This window comes from Nerophis lumbriciformis, linkage group LG18 (assembly GCF_033978685.3).
Source record: "Nerophis lumbriciformis linkage group LG18, RoL_Nlum_v2.1, whole genome shotgun sequence".
Lineage (NCBI taxonomy): Eukaryota > Metazoa > Chordata > Actinopteri > Syngnathiformes > Syngnathidae > Nerophis > Nerophis lumbriciformis.
Window position 1 is genome coordinate 12,073,089 of NC_084565.2, and position 27,235 is coordinate 12,100,323.

Below are 27,235 nucleotides of genomic sequence, written 5' to 3' on the forward strand. Positions count from 1 at the left end.
AAAGTTATAAAAAAATTTTTTTAAAAATGAATACGTTTTTTTATTTTTTTATTTTTTATTTTTTTAGGCATGTATCTCGTGTGCACAAACTTTCTCGTGCGCACGAGAAACTTTTTATAAAGTTATAAAAAAAAAAAAAATTTAATTTAGAATTGTTCTTTTTTTTTAGACATGTATCTGGTGCGCATGATACATGTCTAAAAAAATAAAATGTATGTATATATATATATATATATATATATATATATATATATTTTATAACTTTATAAACAGTTTCTCGTGCGCACGAGAAACTTGCGCACGAGATACATGTCTAAAAAAAAAAAAAAAAAAAATTTATAATTTTTTTCCCCCCCCTCCCATGTCCCTTTAGGGGCTCCATACAACTGTGCAACGCCTGATTTTTTAAATTTGTATTTATTTTTAATTTTTTTAACAAATATTGTTTGTCCCAGCATTTAAAAACTACGGAGCCCCTAAAGGGACATGGGGGAAAAAACATTTTTATAATTTTTTTTTTAGACCTGTATCTCGTGCGCAAGTTTCTTGTGCGCACGAGAAACTTTTTATAAAGTTATTAAAAAAAAATTACAAAAATGTAGAATTTTTCTTTTTTTTTTGGCATGTATCTGGTGCGCACGAGATACATCTCGAAAAAAAAAAGTGTATATATATATATTTTTTTATAACTTTATAAAAAGTTTCTCGTGCACACAAGAAACTTGCGCACGAGATACAGTACATGTCTAAAAAAAAATGTATATATATATTTGTATTTATTTATAACTTTATAAAAAGTTTCTCGTGCGCACGAGATACATGTCTTAAAGAAAATAAAAGTAAAGAAACTATAAAAAAAAGGTTCCCCCCATGTCCCTTTAGGGGCTCCGTACAACTGCAACGCCTGATTTTTTTTGATTTTTTTTTTTACAAATATTGGTTGTCCCAGCATTTAAAAACTACGGAGCCCCTAAAAGGACATGGGGGGAAAAAACCTTTTTATAATTTAATTTTTTTTTATTTTTTTTTAGACATGTATCTCGTGCGCAAGTTTCTTGTGCGCACGAGAAACTTTTTATAAAGTTATAAAAAATAAAAAATAAAAATGAATATGTTTTTTTTTTTTTGTTTTACACGTGTATCTCGTGCGCACAAGAAACTTTCTCGTGCGCAGGAGAAACTTTTTATAAAGTTATAAAAAAAAAATTTTTTTAATTTAGAATGTTTTTTTTTTTTAGACATGTATCTGGTTCGCACGAGATACATGTCTAAAACAATAAAATGTGTGTATATATATATATATATATATTTTTTTTTTAATAACTTTATAAAAAGTTTCTCGTGCGCACGAGAAACTTGCGCACGGATACATGTCTAAAAAAGGGGCTCCGTACAACTGTGCAACGCCTGATTTTTTTATTTTTATTTTTTTTAACAAATATTGTTTGTCCCAGCATTTAAAAACTACGGAGCCCCTAAAGAGACATGGGGGAAAACATTTTTATAATTTTTTTTTTTTAGACATGTATCTTGTGCGCACGAGAAACTTTTTATAAAGTTATAAAAAAAAATGAATACGTTTTTTTTTGTTTGTTTGTTTTTTTTAGACATGTATCTCGTGCGCACGAGAAACTTTTTATAAAGTTAAATTCAAAATTCAAATTTTTTTTTTAATTTCTTTTTTTACACATGTATCTGGTGCGCACCAGATACATGTCTATTTATATATATAATTTACATTTATATATATATACATATATATATATTGTGAGTTCAAACCCCGGCCGAGTCATACCAAAGACTATAAAAATGGGAGCCATTACCTCCCTGCTCGGCACTCAGCATCAAGTGTTGGAATTGGGGGTTAAATCACCAAAAATGATTCCCGGGCGCGGCCATCGCTTCTGCTCACTGCTCCCCTCACCTCCCAGGGGGTGATCAAGGGTAATGGGTCAAATGCAGAGAATAATTTCACCACACCTAGTGTGTGTGTGACAATCATTGGTACTTTAACTTAATATATATACAAAGAAATAATGTGTGTGTGTGTGTGTGTATATATATGTATGTATGTATATATATATATATATATATATATATATATTGTCGGAGGCAGATATTTACATATATCCGAATTTAAGTGTTACTTCTTTTTATTTCATAATCATATTACAAAACAGCTAGTGTTTTTCTTCCAATTGTGGTCTTTTGGTTGTCTGCAAAACTGTGTGCTTAACCTTGAATGAGGAATGTTAGAGAGAGCGATAATAAGCATTTGTTTTGGCTAGAGAGACATGACGGCCAGGGGGGGAAGGAAGAGAGACTTAAGGGGAGAGGGTGTTTCGGGGGACAGACGATCTTAGGGGCGCATTTTGAATGTTCTATGCTGGACTGGTCTGAATGTATATCTGCAAAGCTTTGCAAATATATTACAAAATACCTATTCTGTCTCTGGTGGTTTTTCAACTCAGCTTTAAGTGTCGTAAAGAGCTTGGGAGCGACTTGTGACTTGAATTCCCTGGGAGGAACAACTGATCTAAAACGCAACCATTTATATATATATATATATATATATATATATATATATATATATATACACATATATATATATATACATATATATTTTTATATATATATATAGCTACTTTACGTGCAGTCGGCTTTCGACCCTCAGCAAATTTTGTTAGCCCAATGTGGCCCCCGAGTCCAAAGGTTTGGACACCCCTGACTTAAGAGGCACAATACAAGCAGATGTTGGAATTGATGTGAGATGTTTTCTTATATTCGGAAAGAGAAATGTGCAGGTGATGACTGTCATTCTATAAAAGACTTTAATAAAACCAGGACCTCCTGGCAGGTATCAGTGCAACAAAAGCAGTAATAAAAGAAATCACACACAATCCATCCAAATAAAGGCCTTCAAAATACTCGTTACTGTCACTTGCGGAAAGACGACAAAAAGCAGACGCATGTTGGCCCGTCACTCCCTCAACAAAAAGTGCTTTGAAGTTTCACAGACAACTTATAAAAGGTGAGGACTTTGGACTGACTCCTGGTTTTGGTCTGCACTTCCATTCTCTGCATGTTTTTTTCCAGCCTGTAGTAAACTTGATCTTTGTGGGGAAATGAGGTCTTCCTCACGTTTGACTTCATATTTAAAGTGCTTACATCTCTTTTACCACAAGAATGTGCGCGAGGTGCGAATCCTCAATTTGGGAGCAAGGCACACGTGCGGACGGGGAAAAGTGTTTTGAAAGTGCGTTCCGAGTAATAGTACTAGCTTTCTTAAACGTGCCTTACGTGCGGCGCAGACCAAAACCCCCCGCCGGGTCCTCGTCCTCAGTCCAGGATGTGCTCGCCGCGGACGATGTGCGAGGAAAACTCGTAGCGGTCTCGGCTGCGGTGGCCGCAGATGTTGCACTCCAGGGGCTGGCGGAAGCCGTGGCAGCCCATGTGGATGGTGAACATGACGTGGTCCAGGAAGAGCACACGGCAGTGGTCGCAGCGGAAGCAGCGCACCGTTCGCCCCTCGCCGTCAACCACGCGGAGGGTCTCCCTGGAGGGCGCCGTGGGTGAACTGGGCGCCGGGGCAAGGCCGGGGGCAGGGGGCGCATGGTAGCCTCCGTCCTCCCGTTTCATCTCCCGGTCTTTGGCGTGACTGTGCCTCTGGTAGTGCGGGGGAGGAGCGATGTGGTGCCCGTTGTTGCTGTGCACCAGCGGACCGGGGGCGGTGCTGTTGCACGCCTCGTCCGGCATGCTCTCCGTGTCCGTAGAGTCCTGGCAACCGTTGCTGGGCGAGCTTCGCCCCACCGGAAGGTCCTCGTGGCCCTCTGCCGCCTCCCTTCTACCCACACCGGCGCCGCCCGGCCCGACGGCGGTGTAGTCCAGCCCCAGGCTGAAAGCGCCCGGCGTGTGAGCCGCGCCGTGGATGGACCGGAGTTCGGTGAGGCATGGCGGGTGACTGGTAGGGAGATGAAGAGGCTGAAGTGTGTCCACCATTCCACCGCTGCCTCCTCCCCCAGGACCGTGCAGGACTTCCAGGTCTCCTGGATGTGTCTCGCCGTTGTCATAAGGTGCAATTCCAAGACTGACACGAATGTGCTTTTGTCCTGCAGTTATGAAAAACAACTATTATGCCAGATGTACAGTAACACACTTTTCAGAGGACTTGCTTTTCAGCCTCGGTTTTCTTTCGTAAGTGGTCTCAATAATTGTGTGTGTGAATGTGGTCTGTCTATCTGTGTTGGCTCTGCGATGAGGTGGTGACTTGTCCACGGTGTACACCGCCTTCCGCTCGAATGCAGCTGAGATAGGCTCCAGCACCCCCCGCGACCCCGAAAGGGACAAGCGGTAGAAAATGGATGGATGGAAGTCGGGGTGCACGAAAAAAAATCTATTTACATCTGAATCATCTCAATTCTAAATCAATACATTTTGAAAAATCCTATAAACATTTTTTTTACAATATATATATATATATATAAGAGATGCGCGGATAGGCAATTATTTCAACCGCATCACAAAAGTCGTCAACCATCCGCATCCACCCGAACTAACATTTAATCAAAACCGCACCCGCCCGCCATCCGCCACCCGCCCGATGTTCTCCCGAAATGTGTTTGTCATTCTTGTTTGGTGTGGATTCACAGTGTGGCGCATATTTGTAACAGTGTTAAAGTTGTTCATACGGCCACCCTCAGTGTGACCTGTATGGCTGTTGACCAAGTATGACTTGCATTCACTTGTGTGTGTAAAAAAGCCGTAGATATTATGTGACTGGCTCGCTGGTGATAGCATTCCCAAGGCTATCATTTGAGGGAAGGCTTGCCATTACCTGATGTCCAAAAGTGACGGAAGAACAATTTAAGGCGAGCCGTGGGTGTTTGAAAAAGTTTTTAAAAAACGAGCCGTCATTGACAGCAGCACGGCTAGGCTGCTCAGACGATTTTATCAGCGAAGGAGGCTTTCTACCGTAGCAAGTTTTTAACTGTGATAAGACCGGACTTTTTTAGAAAAAATATGCCAGAGGGGACTTTTATTACAGCGAAGGAGAATGCAGCAAGCCGATGGAGGACCGCCTCACACTGTTAGTTTGTTCTAACGCTAGCAGTATCTGGAATGTGACGCTATGCTTGTTTACCACTCCCAGACTGTTCAACAAATGCCAATATTCAAGGACACAAGGTCAAATGATTTTCCTTTTTTCTAGCAACATGTTTGGTAACATTTTGAAGAGCACCAAAGGGACTTTTGTGTGTGTGCGGACACATTGACAGTTCAGCTGGCTGTTGTTGTTGTGTTTGGATAAAAAAAAAAGTTTGTTCAGCCACAACCCGCTTCTGTTGGTTTGTTACATATACAGTTGTGGAGGGGGGCGTGGCCTGCGGGCTTGCCGCAGAACGGGGTGTGCAAGGACCGGCCTCGAAGACAGCGACAGGTGAGTAGATGGCCCAGGTGGGCCTTGTTATCTAATCACCTGTCGCCTTTATTAGCAGCAGCCGGAACGAGACACGGAGGCATACTTGCCAACCTTGAGACCTCCGAATTTGGGAGATGTTTTTTTTTTTTTTTGAGGTGGGCGGGGTTTGGTGGTAGCGGGAGGATGTATATTGAATAGTTAGTGCTGCAAGGGGTTCTGGGTATTTGTTCTGTTGTGTTTATGTTGTGTTACGGTGCGGATGTTCTCCCGTAATGTGTTTGTCATTCTTGTTTGGTGTGGTTTCACAGTGTGGCGCATATTTGTAACAGTGTTAAAGTTGTTTATACGGCCACCCTCAGTGTGACCTGTATGGCTGTTGATCAAGTATGCATGCATTCACTTATGTGTGTGTAAAAGCCGCATATATTATGTGACTGGGCGGGCACGATGTTTGTATGGAGGAAAAGTGGACGTGACGATAGGTTGTAGAGGACGCTAAAGGCACTCCCCCAATATTGTTGTCCGGGTGGAAATCGGTAGAAATTCGGGAGAATGGTTGCCCCGGGAGATTTTCGGGAGGGGCACTGAAATTCGGGAGTCTCCCAGGAAAATCGGGAGGGTTGGCAAGTATGTATGGAGTTGGAGAGAGAGCGAGAGAGACACGCCTAAAACAGACTGCTGAAAAGCAATTCCAAACTGCTGTGTTTGAGTAAAAAAAAGACTGTATTGAAACTGTCTACCGGGCTCACGGAGGATCTTTCGGACTCAGGATAACCCTCACGGCAAAGAGACCTTTTACAACAGTGTATATACACAATATAGTGTCTTCAAAGTGTACATTTTTATTATAAAATAGGGACATTTGTCCAGTCTAGAACCAATTATTTATGTTTACATTGTTTCTTATGGGGAAATTTATGATCAATTCAGTTGGCAAACCACATTCAAGAACCAATTAAGATCGTAAATTGAGGTTCCACTGTGTGTGTGTGTGTATATATGTATGTATGTATGTATGTATATATATATATATATATATATAATTTTTTTTTTTAATAAGAATTAGAGATGCGCGGATAGGCAATTATTTCATCCGCAACCGCATCACAAAAGTCGTCAACCATCCGCCATCCACTCAAACTAACATTTAATCAAAACCGCACCCGCCCGCCATCCGCCACCCGCCCGTTGTTATATATCTAATATAGACGATGCAAGGCATTAGTGAGGTTATAAAGCTTTTGCCTGTTAAAGAAAGGAGACTGATCCAATGCAGCAGAGACATTCAATGCGTGCCACGCTGTCACGGCCCAGACGCACACCAGTGCGCAATCATCTGGGAGCCGCGCTGAGCGCACCTCCAAGCGCGCGCGCGTCACTCAAACTGCTGCAGGCAGCTGCGTTCTATCTTGTTTTAACATCCTGTGGCACTCTTCTGGGATCACGGCGGACCAAACTGCTCATGCTCAGGGTGTTTGTGGAGGTTCGGGGTTTTGCACAAATGTGATGCACCATGTTAGATGTCCCGGTTTTGTGACTGTCGTAGACATAAACAGCGTCGCAGCTCTTGCAAATCACGTAGCCAGCATTACTATCATCCTGATTTACAACCTCATAAAAACGAGTCCACGCTGAACTTTTCTGGCCTTTTTTTCCCCTGGTCTTTAGTATTCCCTTTTTTAGTTTGTCGCGTACCACGTTTGCTGCCAGCGTTGCCATCTTTTTTTTTTTTCTTCTTCTATTGTGGCATATTCTGCAGGTGCCTGATGATAAATAATTGACTGTTTCAAAGAGTGCTGCTCGTTTTTCGTATGTGGGTAACAACATTTAACTATGTATATATATTTCCGAATTGGTTTAACTGCCACCCGCCTGAATCTATTTAAAATCTAATTTTTTTTTATTTCAACCGCCCGACCCGACCCGTGGATAAAATCTAATTTTTTTTTTATTTCAACCGCCCGACCCGCGGATAATCCGCGGACTCTGCGGTTGTGTCCGCAAACCGCGCATCTCTAATATATATACACATTTACACACACAGACATATACGTATATATATATATATATATTATTTTCAATCTACATACTTTTAGATTGTGCCAAATATGTTTCGGTGTACAATCGCTGAATTCATTTATTCATTTTGATGATATCACTTCCTGTGCACGCCACTTTGAAGAGTCGGGGTCCCCCAACTTCACATCATGTTTACATATTTACTAGAGATGTCCGATAATGGCTTTTGTGCCGATATTGTCCAACTCTTAATTACCAATTCTGATATCAACTGATACCGATATATACAGTGGTGGAATTAACACATTATTATGCCTAATTTTGTTGTGATGCCCCGCTGGATGCATTAAACAATGTAACAAAGTTTTCCAAAATAAATCAACTCAAGTTATGGAAAAAAATGCCAACATGGCACTGCCATATTTATTATTAAAGTCACAAAGTGCTTTTTTTTTTTTTTTACATGCCTCAAAACAGCAGCTTGGAATTTGGGACATGCTCTCCCTGAGAGAGCATGAGGAGGTTGAGGTGGGCGGGGTTGAGGGGGGGAGGTGTATATTGTAGCGTCCCGGAAGAGTTAGTCCTGCAAGGGGTTCTGGGTATTTGTTCTGTTGTGTTTAGTTTTTTTAAAATGTATATTATGTTTATATACTCAGGAAATATGTCCCTGGACACATGAGGACTTTGAATATGACCAATGTCTGATCCTGTAACTACTTGGTATCGGATTGATACCCAAATTTGTGGTGTCATCCAAAACTAATGTAAAGTATCAAACAACATAGGATTAAGTGATTATTACATTTTAACAGAAGTGTAGATAGAACATGTTAAAAGAGAAAGTAAGCAGATATTAACAGTAAATGAACAAGTAGATTAATAATTCATTTTCTACCACTTGTCCTTAATAATGTTGATAGAATGATAAATGACACAATATGTTGAGTTCCCTCCGCCGGGTGGCAGGGCTCTCCCTTAGAGATAGGGTGAGAAGCTCTGTCATCCGGGGGGAGCTCAAAGTAAAGCCGCTGCTCCTCCACATGGAGAGGAGCCAGATGAGGTGGTTCGGGCATCTGGTCAGGATGCCACCCGAACGCCTCCCTAGGGAGGTGTTTCGGGCACGTCCGACCGGTAGGAGGCCACGGGGAAGACCCAGGACACGTTGGGAAGACTATGTCTCCCGGCTGGCCTGGGAACGCCTCGGGATCCCCCGGGAGGAGCTGGACGAAGTGGCTGGGGAGAGGGAAGTCTGGGCTTCCCTGCTTAGGCTGCTGCCCCCGCGACCCGACCCCGGATAAGCGGAAGAAGATGGATGGATGGACAATATGTTACTGCATACGTCAGCAGACTAATTAGGAGCCTTTGTTTGTTTACTTACTACTAAAAGACAAGTTGTCTAGGATGTTCACTATTTTATTTAAGGACTTAACTGCAATAAGAAACATGTTTAATGTACCCTATGACATACCTGCCAACTTTTGAAATCAGAAAAACCTAGTAGCCAGGGTCCAGGGGCCGCAGGCCCCGGTAGGTCCAGGACAAAGTCCTGGTGGGGGGTTCCTTCGCCCCCCGACGCAAAATGATTATTAGCATTCAGACAGGTTAAAATGTTGCTAAAACCATCACTTTTCTATCAGTCACAGTGACTTTTCAAAACAAAAATATTACAGCAAAAATCATATGGGTTGATTGACATGTTTATTCTGTAAGCTAACTTCAATAGTTTGAAATGATTTTGACAGTTAATGCCAGTTATCCTGTCAACCTTTCACAAGACTTCAATTTGTTAATTGAAAGTATAAACACTTTTTACAGTAAACAAATGGTAAAACAGTACGAAACAATTCCATTAAAAAAAATATATATAATATAAATATAAAACTTCATGACGACATTTTTCAAATTAATAAAGAGTAATAGAATATAGTATGATAGTTATGTTACTTGTTTTGAACATGTTATCGTTATCACAAATAAAAATATATACTGTACACAGAAATTATTTTTGATTTGATTTATTGTTTATGTAATAAAAGATTTACTTAAAATGTTATGTTTTGTGAGTTTTTTTATGCTACGAACTGTACTTACCGGCGATGTAAACCGAAGGAGACATTTCCGTAATGAAAGCTGCAACACCCTTTTTAGATCCCATCATCACTGCAGCATTATCGACAGCAAAGCAAACCCAATTCTGCCGAGGAATTTCGTTTGAGTCTATTTCTTCCGCAAGTATTTTGTAAATGTTTTCGCCTGTGGAAGCCCTATTGCATTCCCTCAAAGACAGAAGTACTGACAATACTTTTCCAATGTCGTCATCGAAATATCGAACACAAATGGGGTACAGTTTTACATCGTCATAATCGGTGCTGCCGTCAGTCGACATGCTAAATGGTTCCGTCTTCATGACATCGGCGATACTTTTTGAGGATTCTGTTCCAAGACACTGAATAATGTTTGATGTTTTGGTTCGACCACATCCATATTTTTTGGCGATTTTCGAGTCGGGAAACATTTTCCGAAATAACTGTCCCATGTGATCAGCCAGTGCGATTGGAAGTCCATGCTCAATTATTGCCTCCGTAAATAAAACTTCGGCATTTATCACATCCAAAGAATCTGTTTGGGCGACGAAAAACGTTGAAAGTTTTCCACTTGTATCGCTAGCAACGGCATTAGACTTATGTTTTTTTTGTCCCAACGTGGTCTTTTACATCGCTAATTCCTCCGTGTCCGATCGAAAAATCTTGTCTGCACAAGGTGCAATTCGCGTAGTTTTCACCCTTTTTGGAATGGATAATTATTCCCGGATAGGCTTTTGAATATTCTTCACGGAATGACTGCAGTTTTCTTTTCGGTTTAAGACTCGTTTGCGATTTTTCTCCGGCTGACTCCATGATCGTTCGCTCGTTTGGAAACAATGGCAACTGGTGCCTCGTGCTTGGCAGCGGTGCTATAAATAGCCTCGCGCATGGCATTCGGAATGGCTCGATAGGAAGTTACGGGAAGCAGTGTCGATTGTCATTGTTGTTACGTGAATAAAACTTTTTTTTTTAATATTTTTTTTTTAATTAATGAAAAACCGTATTTTTTATCACTGCAACCGTAACCCGGAATAGGTTGATGAAAACCGTACTAATTACGGGAAAACCGGAGTAGTTGGCAGGTATGCTATGATTTTTTTGTTAAAATAAAGCCATTAATGCAATTTTTTGTGGTCCCCTTTATTTAGAAAAGTACCGAAATAATTTTAGTACCGGTACCAAAATATTGGTATCTTTACAACACTACCCCCGAGCTAAAATGAATTTGACTACCCCGGCCTTAACAGTGGCCTGTGCCCCAATGACGCAATAACACGTTTTGTCACTAGGGGTGCTGTGACAAGACTAATAAGTGTGCAGCAACATTTGAATATCCCCTACAAAAAGCATTCGGAGCCACCCCAAGAATGGACCCCTGGTACTCTCTGCAGTTGAGTAAGTATACATCACTGGCTACCACAAACCTCACCAGACTGAGGTCAAATGCTCACCTACAAATTTTTGGGGCATGGATCTTTTGCGTTTGGTGACGTTGCCGGCGAGCCGATCAATAAAAGTCATCTTGTCTGAGGAGGCGTCTGGTATGAACTCCATCTCCCTAATCTCCTCTCCTGCAAGAGCACATATAAAGATTGGCTCTGACATCCACAGTGTAGCGGGATGGAGATGACGGGGTGTCCAAAGTGCTATTTCATTTTAGTGGCACAGTCTAAAAATATTACAAAGGACGTATAGTATTATATATTACACTCATTTGTGTTGTCATCTGTAACCCAAAGTTAGGACATATCTTGTTCAGGACTGCGATCTCTATGTTAAGTTTGCATAATTGGCCATGACGTATGGTCATGTAATTGTAATAATGGACGCTGGAGGAGAGACAAAAAGTGAGGGGGAAAAAAAACATGAAAAGCACAAAAATGTATAGAACTTAACTTTTTTGGGGGGGGTTTCTAATGTCACAAACAAGACGAAGCCGCCTGGGAGTGCTTTGTAGACGGGGGAGGGGCCCACAGCGTTAAGAAGAGCGAGCCGTGCTTTTTTTAATGTCAGAGTCTCAAGCCTATTCACTGGATTTGTCGCTCGTCGCTTTTTCGAAAAAGAGAATCTAACTAAATTATAGAGACAGAGTTGCTGAGTTAGCCAACACTGATCCCTCCTGCTACACCTTCTTAGACTTCCTTTTTATTGTCATTCAAATTTGAACTTTACAGTAGCTCATGGTAGTGCAGGATAAAAAATCAATAAGGTGCAGATATAAATAAATAAATAGGTTACTGTACAGATAAATATATTGCACTTTTGCATATGCATCCACGTTTATGGATGTATGTTATATTGTCTTTATATTCCAGCCAGTTAATCCATTTTGGGGGAGAATTGAGGGGATTATTATGATGCGTTCAAGAGTCTTACGGCCTGAGGGAAGAAGCTGTTACAGAACCTGGAGATTCTGCTACGGTGGCTGCGGAACCTCTTTCTAGAGTCCAGCAGTGAAAACAGTCCTTGGTGGGGGTGGGAGGAGTCTCTGCCGATTTTCTGAGCCCTGGTCAGGCAGCGGCTTTTTGCGACGGTATGAGGTGTGTTAAGAAGCGGCGTTACCATGCATTTTGCGACCTACTGCACAGAGTTGTTAACGACAAGCTACATCCACTTCCAAAATGATGTATTTATTAGGAACAGGTAGCGCCACATGTAGGCCTAAATGAATGTATTGATTTATTTGTGCGTACTGACCCCCGTCTATGGAACAGCTTGCCGGAGGACTTCAGGACTGCAGAGAATGTTCATGTTTTTAAAAACAGGCTTAAGACCCACCTTTTTAATTTGACTTTTAGCTTCGTACTTTACTTTGTGTCTTATTACCGGTAGTTATGAAATTATTTATTTAATTCCATTTATTATACTGTATATTTATTGTTTTAGCGTCATATGTTTTACTCATACTTGCCAAACTTGAGACCTCCGAATTCGGGAGATGGGGGGAGAGGTTGAGGTGGGCGGGGGTTGGGGGGTGTTGAGGTGGGGAGGGTAGCGGGGTGTTGAGGTGGGGAGGGTAGCGGGGGTGTGTATATTGTAGCGTCCCGGAAGAGTTAGTGCTGCAAGGGCTTCTGGGTATTTGTTCTGTTGTGTTACGGTGCGGATGTTCTCCCGAAATGTGTTTGTCATTCTTGTTTGGTGTGGGTTCACAGTGTGGCACATATTTGTAACAGTGTTAAAGTTGTTTATACGGCCACCCTCGGTGTGACCTGTATGGCTATTGACCAAGTATGATTTGCATTCACTTGTGTGTGTGTGAAAAGCCGTAGATATTATGTGATTGGGCCGGCACGCAAAGGCAGTGCCTTTAAGGCACGCCCCCAATATTGTTGTCTGAGTGGAAATTGGGAGAAATTCAGGAGAATGGTTGCCTCTGGAGATTTTCGGGAGAGACACTGAAATTCGGGAGTCTCCCGGGAAAATCGGGAGGGTTGGCAAGTATGGTTTTACTTGTAAATGGTAATGGTAAATGGGTTATACTTGTATAGCGCTTTTCTACCTTCAAGGTACTCAAAGCACTTTGACACTATTTCCACATTCACCCATTCACACACACATTCACACACTGATGGCGGGAGCTGCCATGCAAGGCACTAACCACGACCAATCAGGAGCGAGGGTGAAGTGTCTTGCTCAAGGACACAACGGACGTGACGAGGTTGGTAGAAGGTGGGGATTGAACCAGGAACCCTCAGGTTGCTGGCACGGCCACTCTCCCAACCTCACCACGCCACCCCCACTTGTATTGTATCCTTTATTCCTACTCATGGTTCTAACTATTTTAAAAAGGAAGCCATCTGCATCAGGGGTCTTCGGCCGTGCTGTGGGGGCAATTTGTGGTCTGGCCATGGTCTGATGGCTCCTGTGACAGTGTTTGCTCACCTGTCTCCTCTGTACTCAGCCATGCATTCATTTGCTCATATATGTGTGTGTGCGTGTTTGGTATTTGTGTGCGATGATGGGGATGTAGTTTTTAAGTCCGTAAAGCGCTTTGTGTTGCATTTCTATTATGTATGAAAAGCGCTTTATGAATAAAGTTTGATTGATGAATAATGTATATTGACCTACATTAAATTGGATTATATCATCTTTGATGAAAAAAATATATTCATCTTTAGTTTGTCTGTATGCGTCCCTCGTAGGACAAAAAGTTTGGACACCCCTGACGTGGATGAACAATGCTCACCTGCGTTCTGAGCGCTGATGGGCTGCTTGGACTCCACACTCTGCAAGTAGTTGTAGCAGCGCTCCAGGTGTTCCTCCAAGGAGCTTTGTTGCTTATAACTGCGAGCGCAGTAACTGCACTTGTAAGGCTTCCCCACAGTCGGAGAGGACACTGCACCCAAAGTGGAAGGAGACCATTAGGTTTGACGGCGCACAGCCGGCGTGAAAACACGAACGGCGCCTACCAGCGTGAGTGCGAAGGTGGCCGGTGAGCGCGTCCCTCCTTCTGCAGGCGTAGCTGCAGAAAGGACATTTAAAGGGCTTCTCCCCAGAGTGCAGCTTGATGTGACGGAGCAGGTTACCTTTCTGAGTGAAGGAGGCGCCACACTGATTACACTGGAATGGCCGCTCACCTGGAGAAACCAACTGGTTTTTACCTGAGAATGCATGGTCATAGATGTCTTTAAAAAAAAAGGTACAGTATCTCACAAATGGGATGACAGCAACCCTTTTTATTACAGTGTTTTCTCAAACTTCTTTCACCAAGTACCACCTCAGAAAACACTTGGCTCTCCAAGTACCACCACAATGACCGATATTAAACTACAGTAGCGTAGTAGTGCTAAGTGTTCATTAAAAACAAGGCAGAGGTTTTGTTTAACATATATATCATAATTGCCAACCTTGAGACCTCCGATTTCGGGAGGTGGGGTGGGGGGCGTGGTCGGGGGTGGGGCGGGGGCGTGGTAAAGAGGGGAGGAGTATATTGACAGCTAGAATTCACCATTCTACATCCTGAAAATATGCAAACAAAACTGTTTAGATAATTGATACTTCAAACTTGCATAAATAAATCTTAAGGAATATAACATAACTTGGCTTCTGAGAGCTTCAAAATGTAATGAATAAAATGCTAAAATTGTTGATAAACAAGCAATTATTTTAATAATTAAATATTGTCATTTTAAATGAATTATTATGATCATTTAAAATTAATTATTTCAAATATGTGTATTTTAATGTATAAATCTATGGCTGGATGTAATAAGGAGTCAGAAAAAATACAAATAAAAATACAATTAATTTTGATGATTTTAGCTAAATTTAGTAAAAATTTATTTAGTTTTTTTTTGTTTTTTAATTAATAGATATATTTATTTTTAGGTAAGATAAACATAATAATATAATTTATCTCTAGTCTGGATGATTTAGTTCTTGTCACCCTGTTGTCCTCCCGTCCCGTCATGAAAAAAGGCTGTCCTCACTCAGGTCTGCATGGAGCTGGAGGGGGCGTGGCCTCCAGCTCCGGCTGAAAATCGGGAGATTTTCGGGAGAATATTTGTCCCGGGAGATTTTCGGGAAAGGCGCTGAATTTCGGGAGTCTCCCGGAAAATTCGGGAGGGTTGGCAAGTATGATATATATTCAATATTTTTGGCTACTGTAACATTACACACAGTTTGAACAGTAACACTGTGTTTAACTATAGGAAAATTAAAAAAACTATGTTAATCAAGTGATCCTTTGACGTACCACTTGAGAATCACTGCTATAGAAAGTTGGATATTCTCCGGGCGTTGGAGCGCTCGTAATGGGACTGTTTGGATTGTCTTCTAAGACGTTTAGCCTCTCATCTGCCCAGGCTTCATCAGGCCATGTTTAGACTTACAAAGCCTGAGAGTTTGGTGCGGGATCCAAATGATGTATCCCAGCTTATAGGGGATGAATACTTAGCAACTTGCACCATACCCCCTGAGAGAATTTTGCCGTATCTAAATTATTTATCCTAGTTTTTAAGAGGATGAATCCTGCACCATACCCTCCGAGAACATGGTGCAGGATTCAAAGTCGTTTCCACTGCTTTTAGAGGATAATACTTTGGATCCTGCACCGTCCTACCGGTCGGACGTGCCCTAAACACCTCCCTAAGGAGGCGTTCGGGTGGCATCCTGACCAGATGCCCGAACCACCTCATCTGGCTCCTCTCGATGTGGAGGAGCAGCGGCTTTACTTTGGGCTCCCCCCGGATGACAGAGCTTCTCACCCTATCTCTAAGGGAGAGCCCCGCCACCCGGCGGAGGAAACTCATTTCGGCCGCTTGTACCCGTGATCTTGTCCTTTCGGTCATAACCCAAAGCTCATGACCATAGGTGAGGATGGGAACGTAGATCGACCGGTAAATTGAGAGCTTTGCCTTCCGGCTCAGCTCCTTCTTCACCACAACGGATCGATACAGCGTCCGCATTACTGAAGATGCCGCACCGATCCGCCTGTCGATCTCACGATCCACTCTTCCCCCACTCGTGAACAAGACTCCTAGGTACTTGAACTCCTCCACTTGTGGCAGGGTCTCCTCCCCAACCCGGAGATGGCACTCCACCCTTTTCCAGGCGAGAACCATGGACTCGGACTTGGAGGTGCTGATTCTCATCCCAGTCGCTTCACACTCGGCTGCGAACCGATCCAGCGAGAGCTGAAGATCCTGGCCAGATGAAGCCATCAGGACCACATCCTCCGCAAAAAGCAGAGACCTAATCCTGCAGCCACCAAACCGGATGCCCTCAACGCCTTGACTGCGCCTAGAAATTCTGTCCATAAAAGTTATGAACAGAATCAGTGACAAAGGGCAGCCTTGGCGGAGTCCAACCCTCACTGGAAACGTGTCCGACTTACTACCGTCAATGCGGGGAAGACCCAGGACACGTTGGGAAGACTGTCTCCCGGCTGGCCTGGGAACGCCTCGGGATCCCCCGGGAAGAGCTGGACGAAGTGGCTGGGGAGAGGAAAGTCTGGGCTTCCCTGCTTAGGCTGCTGCCCCCGCGACCCGACCTCGGATAAGCGGAAGAAGATGGATGGATGGATGGATGGATGGATCCTGCACCGTCATTTTTAAGACCATGGTACAGGAGCCAGTTTTATCTCTCTACCGTTTGGACTTGACTGTAGGCAAGACACAATTATTTTGCTACTCACTTGTGTTCTCAGCTATTACGACAATAATGGCCGTGTGTTGACTTATTGTCAGTGGATAGTAAATCTACACTGCTCGACAAGCCGTACACAGACTACTCTAAAGCATATTCAAATTTAACTTATTTATTATGTATAATGTCGTCTATTGAGAAGATATACCGTGAGAAGAATATACACTTTCTGAAATGTGACGGGTTTACTCACGTTTGTGAGATAGTGTACGTGAAATGTTTGTTCAATGGAGCACTTACCCGTGTGGCTGCGTTTGTGCACCATGAGAACATTGGGCCCGATGCAGATCATGCCGCAGATGTCACACTTCAGCTTCCCGTTGGGCAGCCTGATACTTTCATGGTTGGCCAGCTCCCTGTAAGCCCCCGCAGCTTCCGTCGATCCCTGATCAGGACCTCCTTCCTCTACGCGCTCCACTCGCTCGTCCTCGTTACTGGGACCGGGGTCTTCATCACTATACAGCTCCACTTTAATGGAGTTTGCTAAAGAGATGCTGCAAAGTCATTTTTCTTTTACTAGAAAAAATGAGGAATACAGTAGATCCCCGCTATTTGCTTGGGTTACGATCCGAGACCACCAGTTAATAGTGGATAAAACGCCAATTTAAACACAGTAGTACGTCAACTTATGAACTAAATTGGTTCTGAGATGGAGCTTTTTGCACTTCCGATCCGATACCAATATTGTTTTTGCATTTCCGATACTGACCGATACTGACCGATACTGGCCTATCCGAGCATGTATTCAAGTTTAAAGTTATTTAGCCTACTTAGTTGTCAGAATCATGTTGAAAAGGGTTTTAGTACTCTTGATAACAACTAGCCAGCTGAATTATTGGAGTTTGAATAATACACAATGGTTGGTAACAAGAAACTGACCTGTTTATTCAAGGATAAACACAAAATAGACAAAATTATACATGACAAACAGAAATGGCATCATTGAACTAGGGCTGGGCGATATGGCCTTTTTTTAATAATGCAAAATTTTAAGGCCATATTGCGACACACAATATATATCTCGATATTTTGCCTTAGCCTTGAATGAACACTTGATGCATATAATCACAGCAGTATGATGATTCTATGTGTTTTGATTGATTGATTGAGACTTGTATTAGTAGGTTGCACAGTGAAGTACATATTCCGTACAATTGACCACTAAATGGTAACACCCCAATAAGTTTTTCAACTTGTTTAAGTCGGGGTCCACTTAAATTGATTCATGATACAGATATATACTATCAGATATATACTATCATCATAATACAGTCATCACACAAGATAATCACATTGAATTATTTACATTATTTATAATCCAGGGTGTGGAGAGGGGCGCCGGATGTAAGTGTCAAAAAGACAGCCAAAAGAGTTTGATATGAGAATAAATCTAAAGTTAAAATATAGGGTAGAAATGCATCCATTTGCAGGAAATGTAGTCTTGATTTTCAAAATGTTCTTTCAAGGCTTGCATGTCTACATTAAAACATTCTTCTTCATACTGCATTAATATGTGCTACTTTTAAACTTTCATGCAGAGAAGGAAATCACAACTAAAAAAATCACTAATTTTTTCATACGGTGTTGATGTGGAAATGTTTGCTTCGGCATTTTGATGGTGTGGGCGTGTGGCACCGAATGGAGATAAGCGTCTCGACAGACGTTACAATATTTGAACAATGATGACGAAAACTGTTTTCTCTGTCGTGCCCGTGTGTCAAATTGTTATGCGCTTTTTTTATTTGATTTTGTGCGTGGCATAGATTTGCTATGCGCAGAGGACGCTTAAACAGTGCGCAATTGCACAGGCGAGCACCTTAGAGGGAGCGTTGCTCGCACGGCTGCGCTAGCATCACAGCTAACGTTAGCCACGCTGCTACCTCTCTGCTCGGGGAGGACGTATACGTATGTGACGTATGACGTGACAGTATGTGACGTATGACATGACAATATGTGACGTATGACGTGACAGTATGTGACGTATGACGTGACAGTATGTGACGTATGACGTGACAGTATGTGACGTATGACGTGACAGTATGTGACGTATGACGTGACAGTATGTGACGTGTGTAAGAAGGTGCACTTGCTGTCTGTGAGAGGGAGACACAGGAAAGAGTGAGAAGAGCCTGTCGTGTAATGCCAGCAGCTAAAAGCAACTGCGTGAGAATCCACAGACCTGTGGATGTGTTGAAGGTGTGCTGGAAAATGCGGAACGGAAATTACGGAGCAGCAGAAAAGTGGAATGTATTATTTAAATCGGTGCGTTGGAAAACACGGACCGGAGTTTTTTTTAAACTGGATCTGGATCGGCATTTTCCCATGCCTTGCCGATACGCAATTTTTGGCAAATATCGGCAGCCGATCCGATATTTGGATCGGATCGGGACATCCCTAGCATGCACTACTAATAACTACAGTAGTTTTGTGAAGTAATGTAATAATATTGTAAAGCAGGCGTTCCTAACATTTTTGACCTCAAAACCCAACTTTTCCACGACTGATGGGCTCAAATATTAACACTGAATTAGTAAACTTACTCTTGATTTGAATCATATTCAATAATTACATATAACCTTGTCAAATGATATGAAAGCATGTGTTAATCACAAAGATTATTATCACTGCTAAGGTCAATCAGGCACTTGAAAAATACTTTTATATACAATTACACAGTTTCTAAAATAAATAAAGTACAATCAAATTAATAGATATTTTTCCTAAATAAACATCATATAGACTCATAAAAAATTATGAAAAATACATGTACATAATTATTAGAATTTATAAAAATTATTTAATACAATTTACAAATGATGTTGTGCTAAAATAAATTAATTCTACCTTAATAATAAATATTAATCATGATATAAGAGTCTTAAATAAACTGTCAATAAAATTAAATGGCTTACCTAGGCCGACTCCTATAGCTATCGTTAGCTGACTATTATTTACATTTATTTATGAGTTAGAATGCATAGAAGAAAAAAAACATTCCATATTTTTCGGACAATAAGTCGCAGTTTTTTTCATAGTTTGGCCGGGGGTGCGACTTATACTCAGGAGCGACTTATGTGTGAAATGATTAACACGTTAGCGTAAAATATCAAATAATATTATTTAGCTCATTCACGTAAGAGACTAGACGTATAAGATTTCATGGGATTTAGCGATTAGGAGTGACAGATTGTTTGGTAAACGTATAGCATGTTCTATATGTTATAGTTATTTCAATGACTCTTACCATAATATGTTACGTTAACATACCAGTTGGTTATTTATGCCTCATATAACGTACACTTATTCAGCCTGTTGTTCACTATTCTTTATTTATTTTAAATTGCCTTCCAAATGTCTATTCTTGGTGTTGGCTTTTATCAAATAAATTTCCCAAAAAAATGCGACTTATACTCCAGTGCGACTTATGTTTTTTTCCTTCTTTATTGTGCATTTTCGGCCGGTGCGACTTATACTGCGAAGCGACTTATACTCCGAAAAATACGGTACTTGTTCTTGTCTCACAAAAAGATTATGAAAGAAGCAAAGTTCCAGGCAGTTCCTTTTAAAGTTGAGGTACCACTGTATTTTCAACACTAAAAAAAGACAGGATTATGCTGCTGTGTCGAGGCGCCAAAACAAAAGAGATATTTTAATTTCAGATCAATATTTGAAAGATTAGTTTCACATCCGAGAACTCGACCCGTTTTGAGATCAGATTGTAATAGGGATGTCCCGATCCGATATTTGGATCGGATCGGCTGCCGATATTTGCCAAAAATTGTGTATCGGCAAGGCATGGGAAAATGCCGATCCAGATCCAGTTTTAAAAAAAACTCTGTGTTTTCCAACGCACCGATTTAAATAATACATTCCACTTTTCTGCTGCTCCCTAATTTCCGTTCCGCATTTTCCAGCACACCTTCAACACATCCACAGGTCTGTGAATTCTCACGCAGTTGCTTTTAGCTGCTGGCATTACACGACAGGCTCTTCTCACTCTTTCCTGTGTCTCCCTCTCACAGACAGCAAGTGCACCTTCTTACACACGTCACATACTGTCACGTCATACGTCACATACGTATACGTCCTCCCCGAGCAGAGACGTAGCAGCATGGCAAACGTTAGCTGTGATGCTAGCGCAGCCGTGCGAGCAACGCTCCCTCTCAGGTGCTCGCCTGTGCAATTGCGCACTGTTTAAGCGTCCTCTGCGCATAGCAAATCTATGCCACGCACAAAATCAAATAAAATCATAACAATTTTCGACACACTGACACGACAGAGAAAACAGTTTTCGTCATCATTGTTCAAATATTGTGACGTCTGTCGAGACGCTTATCTCCAGTCGGTGCCACACGCCCACACCATCAAAATGCCGAGGCAAAAATTTCCACATCAACGCCGTATGAAAAAATTAGTGATTTTTTTAGTTGTGATTTCCTTCTCTGCATGAAAGTTTAAAAGTAGCATATATTAATGCAGTATGAAGAAGAATGTCTTAATGTAGACAGAAAGAACATTTTGAAAATCAAGACTACATTTCCTGCAAATGGGTGCATTTCTACCCTATATTTTAACTTTAGATTTATTCTCATATCAAACTCTTTTGGCTGTCTTTTTGACACTTACATCCGGCGCCCCCCTCCACACCCTGGATTATAAATAATGAAATAATTCAATGTGATTATCTTGTGTGATGACTGTATTATGATAGTATATATCTGATAGTATATATCTGTATCATGAATCAATTTAAGTGGACCCCGACTTAAACAAGTTGAAAAACTTATTGGGGTGTTACCATTTAGTGGTCAATTGTACGGAATATGTACTTCACTGTGCAACCTACTAATAAAAGTCTCAATCAATCAATCAAAACACATAGAATCATCATACTGCTGTGATTATATGCATCAAGTGTTCATTCAAGGCTAAGGCAAAATATCGAGATATATATTGTGTATCGCAATATGGCCTTAAAATATCGCAATATTAAAAAAAGGCCATATCGCCCAGCCCTAGTTCAATGATGCCATTTCTGTTTGTCATGTATAATTTTGTCTATTTTGTGTTTACCCTTGAATAAACAGGTCAGGTTCTTGTTACCAACCATTGTGTATTATTCAAACTCCCCTAATTCAGCTGGCTAGTTGTTATCAAGAGTACTAAAACCCTTTTCAACATGATTCTGACAACTAAGTAGGCTAAATAACTTTAACTTTAATACATGCTCGGATAGGCCAGTATCGGTATCGGTCGGTATCGGTATCGGATCGGAAATGCAAAAACAATATCGGTATCTGATCGGAAGTGCAAAAACCTGAATCGGGACATCCCTAGATTGTAACAAAGTTAACAGTCGAAGCAAGTGATTTGGCGCATGACGTCACAAGTGACTGTACTGTATTTGGTGTTATTTTGCACTACTATGTTTCATTATTTCACAAATGGGCATGTTTTCCCACCAAAACATTTTTTTATTATCATTTTGCGTGGACGAATATTCGGGAATCCACTGTAAGAACTTTCGCACCATCAAGTGTGCACTTACCACTGAGGGAGCGGTGAGGAGAAGTTTCCTTGCTGTTTGGGGTACTCACTGTCGGACCCCCAACACCCCCTGAAAATTCTCTTTCCATTGACGAGTCCCCACTAACTGCAATAACAACAACAAAACACATTTTAATGACGTTATGACTTGCTCAAGTGATGTCTGCCTGAATTGCAACACATAAAGACCTCACCTGACATGTACGACTGGCCATTGCAGTCATCAACATCCATGCTAGATTTCGGCCCGACACTGGAATGACAGCACTTATTACCATTTAACAATGAAAACAAAATAGTATGCTGGCAAAGTCTATGTATAGACTTAGCTCAGTTTCAGTTTCAGGTTATTTCGAACATGCATACGATACAATGTAATGCGTCACACAATTCCAGTTGTTTCATTACAGCAAGTCCGAAAAGGAGTAGGAAGAAACAGAGCTTATTTAATCCTACCCCTTTTCATACCATAGCAATTTTATCCACTTTCCTTGAACAGTGAACAAATAAACAATAAATAAATATACCATAGTAAGCATACAAATATTAAAAACATAAATAATCTGTCTCAATAAAAATAAAAAAAAAGGGGAAAAAAAGGGTTCACGATCATAATTCTTGTTCTGTATACTTTGTGAACAAGCATACAAATATCAAATACATAAATAATCTGTCTCAATAAAAATAAAAGGGAAAAAAAGGGTTCACGATCATAATTCTTGTTCTGTATACTTTGTGAACACTTGTAGTTTGAACCGTTTCTTTAACTGAATCATATTGGTGCTTTGTTTGATTTGTTAATCCGTTCCATAATTTAATTCCGCATACGGATATACTAAAGGTTTTAAGTGTTGTACGAGCATACAAATGCTTTAAATTAGATTTTCCTCTATGGTTATGTTTCTCCTCTTTTGTTGAGAAGAATTGCTGTACATTCTTGGGTAGCAGGTTATAGTTTGCTTTGTACATCATTTTAGCTGTTTGCAAATGCACCAAATCGTTGAATTTCAATAATTGTGACTTAATAAATAAAGGGTTTGTATGTTCTCTATATCCAACATTATGTATCATTCCAATTGACAGGCTTCCATGGCCAAATTAAAGCACTTTTTAAGGACTTTCAAGATCAATTTTCCAGTGCCCTTCAAAAGGCGAAAACCAGTGTGAATCAATCCATAGCCTTGTTGTTCGAGGTCACCAAATGCTGTCTGTAGGAAAAATACGGAAAATCTGCTAAAACCTAAGCCTAACGTTGAACCAGCAGTTATCGTTAACTGAATGGGGTATAGAAAATGAAGCAGTGTTTTTGTAGACTATTCAAGGTCATTGGTTTTTGCAAACATTGTTTACTTGTCATTCATGTATACATCATTCCTTACAAGAAATAACATTAATTATTGTTGTTTACTTGTTTGTTTGTATCGTAATTCATGCATACATCATGTTCATTAAAACGACAACCTCCCGGCATGATGGACAGATGCACCACTCTCCTCTTGGGGGCGACACAGAGCCGTGTATACGGCTCTGGCATGACAACCTAATGTAAGGGCTCGTGCAAAGCCAACATATCAAGCGTGTAGCTTTCATTTTGAAGGAAATGTATTTAATTTTTTTCCATTTTATAATTAACCTATTGAGTCAGACTGCCGAGAAATATGATGAACATTTCCAAGCACTTCACCCAAATTTCAAGCATTTTTCAAACTTTGAAAACACTGCATTAAAATCCAAGCATTTTCAAGGTTTTTAAGCACCAGTACGAACCCTGAATTGATCTTTTTTGTCACAGAGTTAGTGAATGAAGCGCACATTTGTAGTTGTTTCCCAATATTTCTACACAATAACTCAGATATGGTAACACCAGTGAGCGGTAAAGAATATGAAGTGATTTTTGGTCTAAAACATGTTTTGCTTTATTCATTATTGATGTGTTTCTTGCTACTTTATGTTGTATATTTTTGACATGAGATTTCCAATTCATTTTATCATCTATTATTACACCCAAAAATGTGTTTTCTTTTACCCTTTCAATATTTACTGCGTCTATCTGTATTTGTGTTTGACTTTCTCTTCTACTGTTACCAAATAGCATTATTTTGGTTTTACTGAGATTCAGAGAGTCTGTTTTTGTCAAACCATCTTTTTCATTTGTTCATTTCTTCTGTTATTTGTGTTAGCTTCTGCGTGTTATCTCCTGAACAAAATGCTGTTGTGTCATCTGCAAATAATACTAACTTTAAGTCCTTTGTAACTTTACAAATGTCATTCCTATCGAGATTGAACAATTTTAGTCCAAGTATTGATCCCTAAGGTACACCACAAGATATTTTTAGCTCTGTGGAAGTGTGTTCACCTATCTTCACGTATTGTTTCCTGTTGGTTAAGTAGCTTCTTACCCAGTTCAATACCAACCCTCTGATTACATACGTTCTAATTTGTTTATTAAGATGTTATTAATTGTGTCAAATGCTTTTGTTAAATCCATAAACACTGCAGCAGCACATGTTTTATACTATCTATTGCATTTGTGATCTCTTCCGTTATTTCGATTAATGTTGAGATGTTGGCTCTGTATCCGTATTGGTTGTCTGCGAGTGTTTTGTTTTTATTGATGAATTTGTCTAAACTGTTATTGAACAGTTTTTCAATGATTTTAGAAAATTGTGGAAGTAGAGAAACAGGTCTGTAGTTTGTAAACTACAGACCTACAGATTTTTGGTGGAGAACATGTTTTGCTTTATTCATTATTGATGTGTTCCTTGCTACTTTATGTTGTATATTTTTGACATCATGAGATTTCCAATTCATTTTATCATCTATTACACCCAAAAATGTGTTTTCTTTTACCCTTTCAATATTTACTCCGCCTATCTGTATTTGTGTTTGACTTTCTCTTCTACTGTTACCAAATAGCATTATTTTAGTTTTGCTGAGATTCAAAACATGCACATTTCATAACAATTGTCTGTAAAGGATGAGGATATTGCAATAGAGCATTACTCTCTAACAAGAAAGGCTCTAACTGTACTGTTTGGAGCACATATATGTTAATGCAGGCCTGGGCAATTATTTTGACTCGGGGACCACATTTAGAGAAAAAAAATGTGTCTGGGGGCCGGTTTATCTATTTTTAGGAACACTAATACAAAACCTCACAATAATGTCTGATTGAATGCTAAAAACGTCATGACAGACCGCCTAAAAAACGGAATGGAATTTTTAAATTTTTCTATGAAGGATAAAACACTAAATATTGACAAAATATGAATGTCACACCCCCTTTCGATAGACATATTTTACAATCAAGTGAAACGCAACAAAAATGCAACAAACAGTGAAATATGAACGCGAAGGGTACAAAATAAACCCACGTACAATCTGATACATCACTAAGCTTTAGAACTTTGTTGTGAAAATCTCCTTCCGCGTCTGTGGAAACGCTTCCCACCCACACTGGTTGGTGCCTCGTCTGAGCTGCTGTGACGTCGATTACCATAGTAACTAATTAGATGACCATAGTAACTAATAGGGCTGTGAATCTTTGCGTGTCCCACGATTCGATTCAATATCGATTCCTAGGGTCACGATGCGATTCAAAATCTGTTTCGTTTTTTTTAAATTCAACACGATTCTCGATTCAAAAAATATTTTTTTCCCCGATACAAAACGATTCCCTATTCATTCAATGTCTGTGCTGCATTGGATCAGTCTCCTTTCTTTAACAGGCAAAAGCTTTATAACCTCACTAATGCCTTGCATCGTCTATATTAGATATATAACAACGGGCGGGTGCGGTTCTGATCAAATGTTACATCGGGTGGATGGCGGATGGTTGACGACTTTCTGATGCGGTTGCGGATGAAATAATTGCCTATCCGCGCATCTCTACTGCACATCATAATGGCAGCTACACTTTACATCTTAAAGATCTAAAACATTTTTTTGGGAATGTCGCGGGCCAGATTAAAAAGCTTAACGGGCCGCATGTGGCCCCCGGGCCTTAATTTGCCCAGGTCTGTGTTAATGTATGCGTTTATTAGCTGGTGTGGTAGTAAAAGCGACTATAAAGGAGAAAACTTTAACATTAGCAGCTACGGATCAGCTGATCGTTTCTAATGCGCTTGACTCGTGACAGCATCGATAAAAGTCGTCAAACACTTTCGATCGAAAAAAAAATAGTCACCGTTCCGTCTTCGGTCCGATGTTAATCGATGGACATATTAAATATCGATCATCCAGTATTTGCGCGGTGTTATTCCTGTCATGTCGACGGCTCCGTGACGAGTCGGCCTTGGCGGCTAAAGTGAGGCTAGCTTCCGGTTAGCTAAAAAAAAAAAAAAGCAACGCGACAACGTTTCAATTCGCGTTCGCTTCCTGGACGACGTGGATCCAATTAAGTTCAGTGGGGGACCATAGAAAGCGGACATTGATAGCAAATTATCTGACATTTTGTAAAAAAAAAAAAAAAAAAAAAAAAATGTTCGTTGCTAGCATAACAACATTAGCCAGTGTTCCTGGATGGTTGCTATGGCAGCAGGCTACTGGCTAAGCTAGCGAGAGCCCCGCAGCAACAAAGTAACGAAAACTGACGTTATTTCCAAAAACATTTTTTAAAGCATCTAAGTCCCAAAAATGTCCACGGTGTTACCTGTCCCAGGCGAGGGTGACTAGCGAGGTTATTCGCCGTTTGCATCTGCCTGTTTGTGTTTATAACGACGATATTCCCGGCAGGACTTAAGTCACGTGACAATCTATTTCCGGTTACAGCCAGTTATACTACATTTCTAATATTAATGCATTTATTTTTGTGTCATTCATCAATAAGGTTTTATGATTTTCTACCAGTATTACTATTCCTTGTACTTTTAAAAACACATGAACCGTTTTTTTTTTTTTAACTAGATCAAATTAGTACTTTGTATTACACGGTACTCGGCTATCGGCTACTCGGAGCTAGCAGCTACACAACAGCTCAGCATACAATCAATCAATCAATGTTTATTTATATAGCCCTAAA

At 40.6% G+C, this 27,235-nt stretch overlaps 1 protein-coding gene across 5 annotated transcripts; it reads right to left on the minus strand.

Moving 5' to 3' along the window:
* Positions 1-2,812: 2,812 nt before the first annotated feature.
* LOC133617587 (zinc finger protein Eos-like) lies at positions 2,813-26,964 on the minus strand. 5 transcript variants are annotated; one of them, XM_061977642.2, is made up of 8 exons: positions 26,867-26,964; positions 22,410-22,468; positions 22,217-22,321; positions 16,909-17,151; positions 13,932-14,123; positions 13,709-13,858; positions 10,974-11,093; positions 2,813-4,109 (listed from the first exon to the last, which is right to left on the minus strand). In XM_061977642.2, the coding sequence occupies exons 2-8, from the start codon at positions 22,447-22,449 to the stop codon at positions 3,340-3,342; spliced, it is 1,620 nt and encodes a 539-aa protein (XP_061833626.2). In that variant the 5' UTR covers positions 22,450-22,468; positions 26,867-26,964; the 3' UTR covers positions 2,813-3,339. The 5 variants fall into 5 exon arrangements, with proteins under 5 accessions (XP_061833626.2, XP_061833625.2, XP_061833627.2 ...); XM_061977641.2 differs by lacking the exon at positions 26,867-26,964 and adding an exon at positions 26,402-26,571; XM_061977643.2 differs by lacking the exon at positions 26,867-26,964 and adding an exon at positions 26,402-26,567 and having other exon boundaries at positions 13,932-14,099.
* Positions 26,965-27,235: the final 271 nt, after the last annotated feature.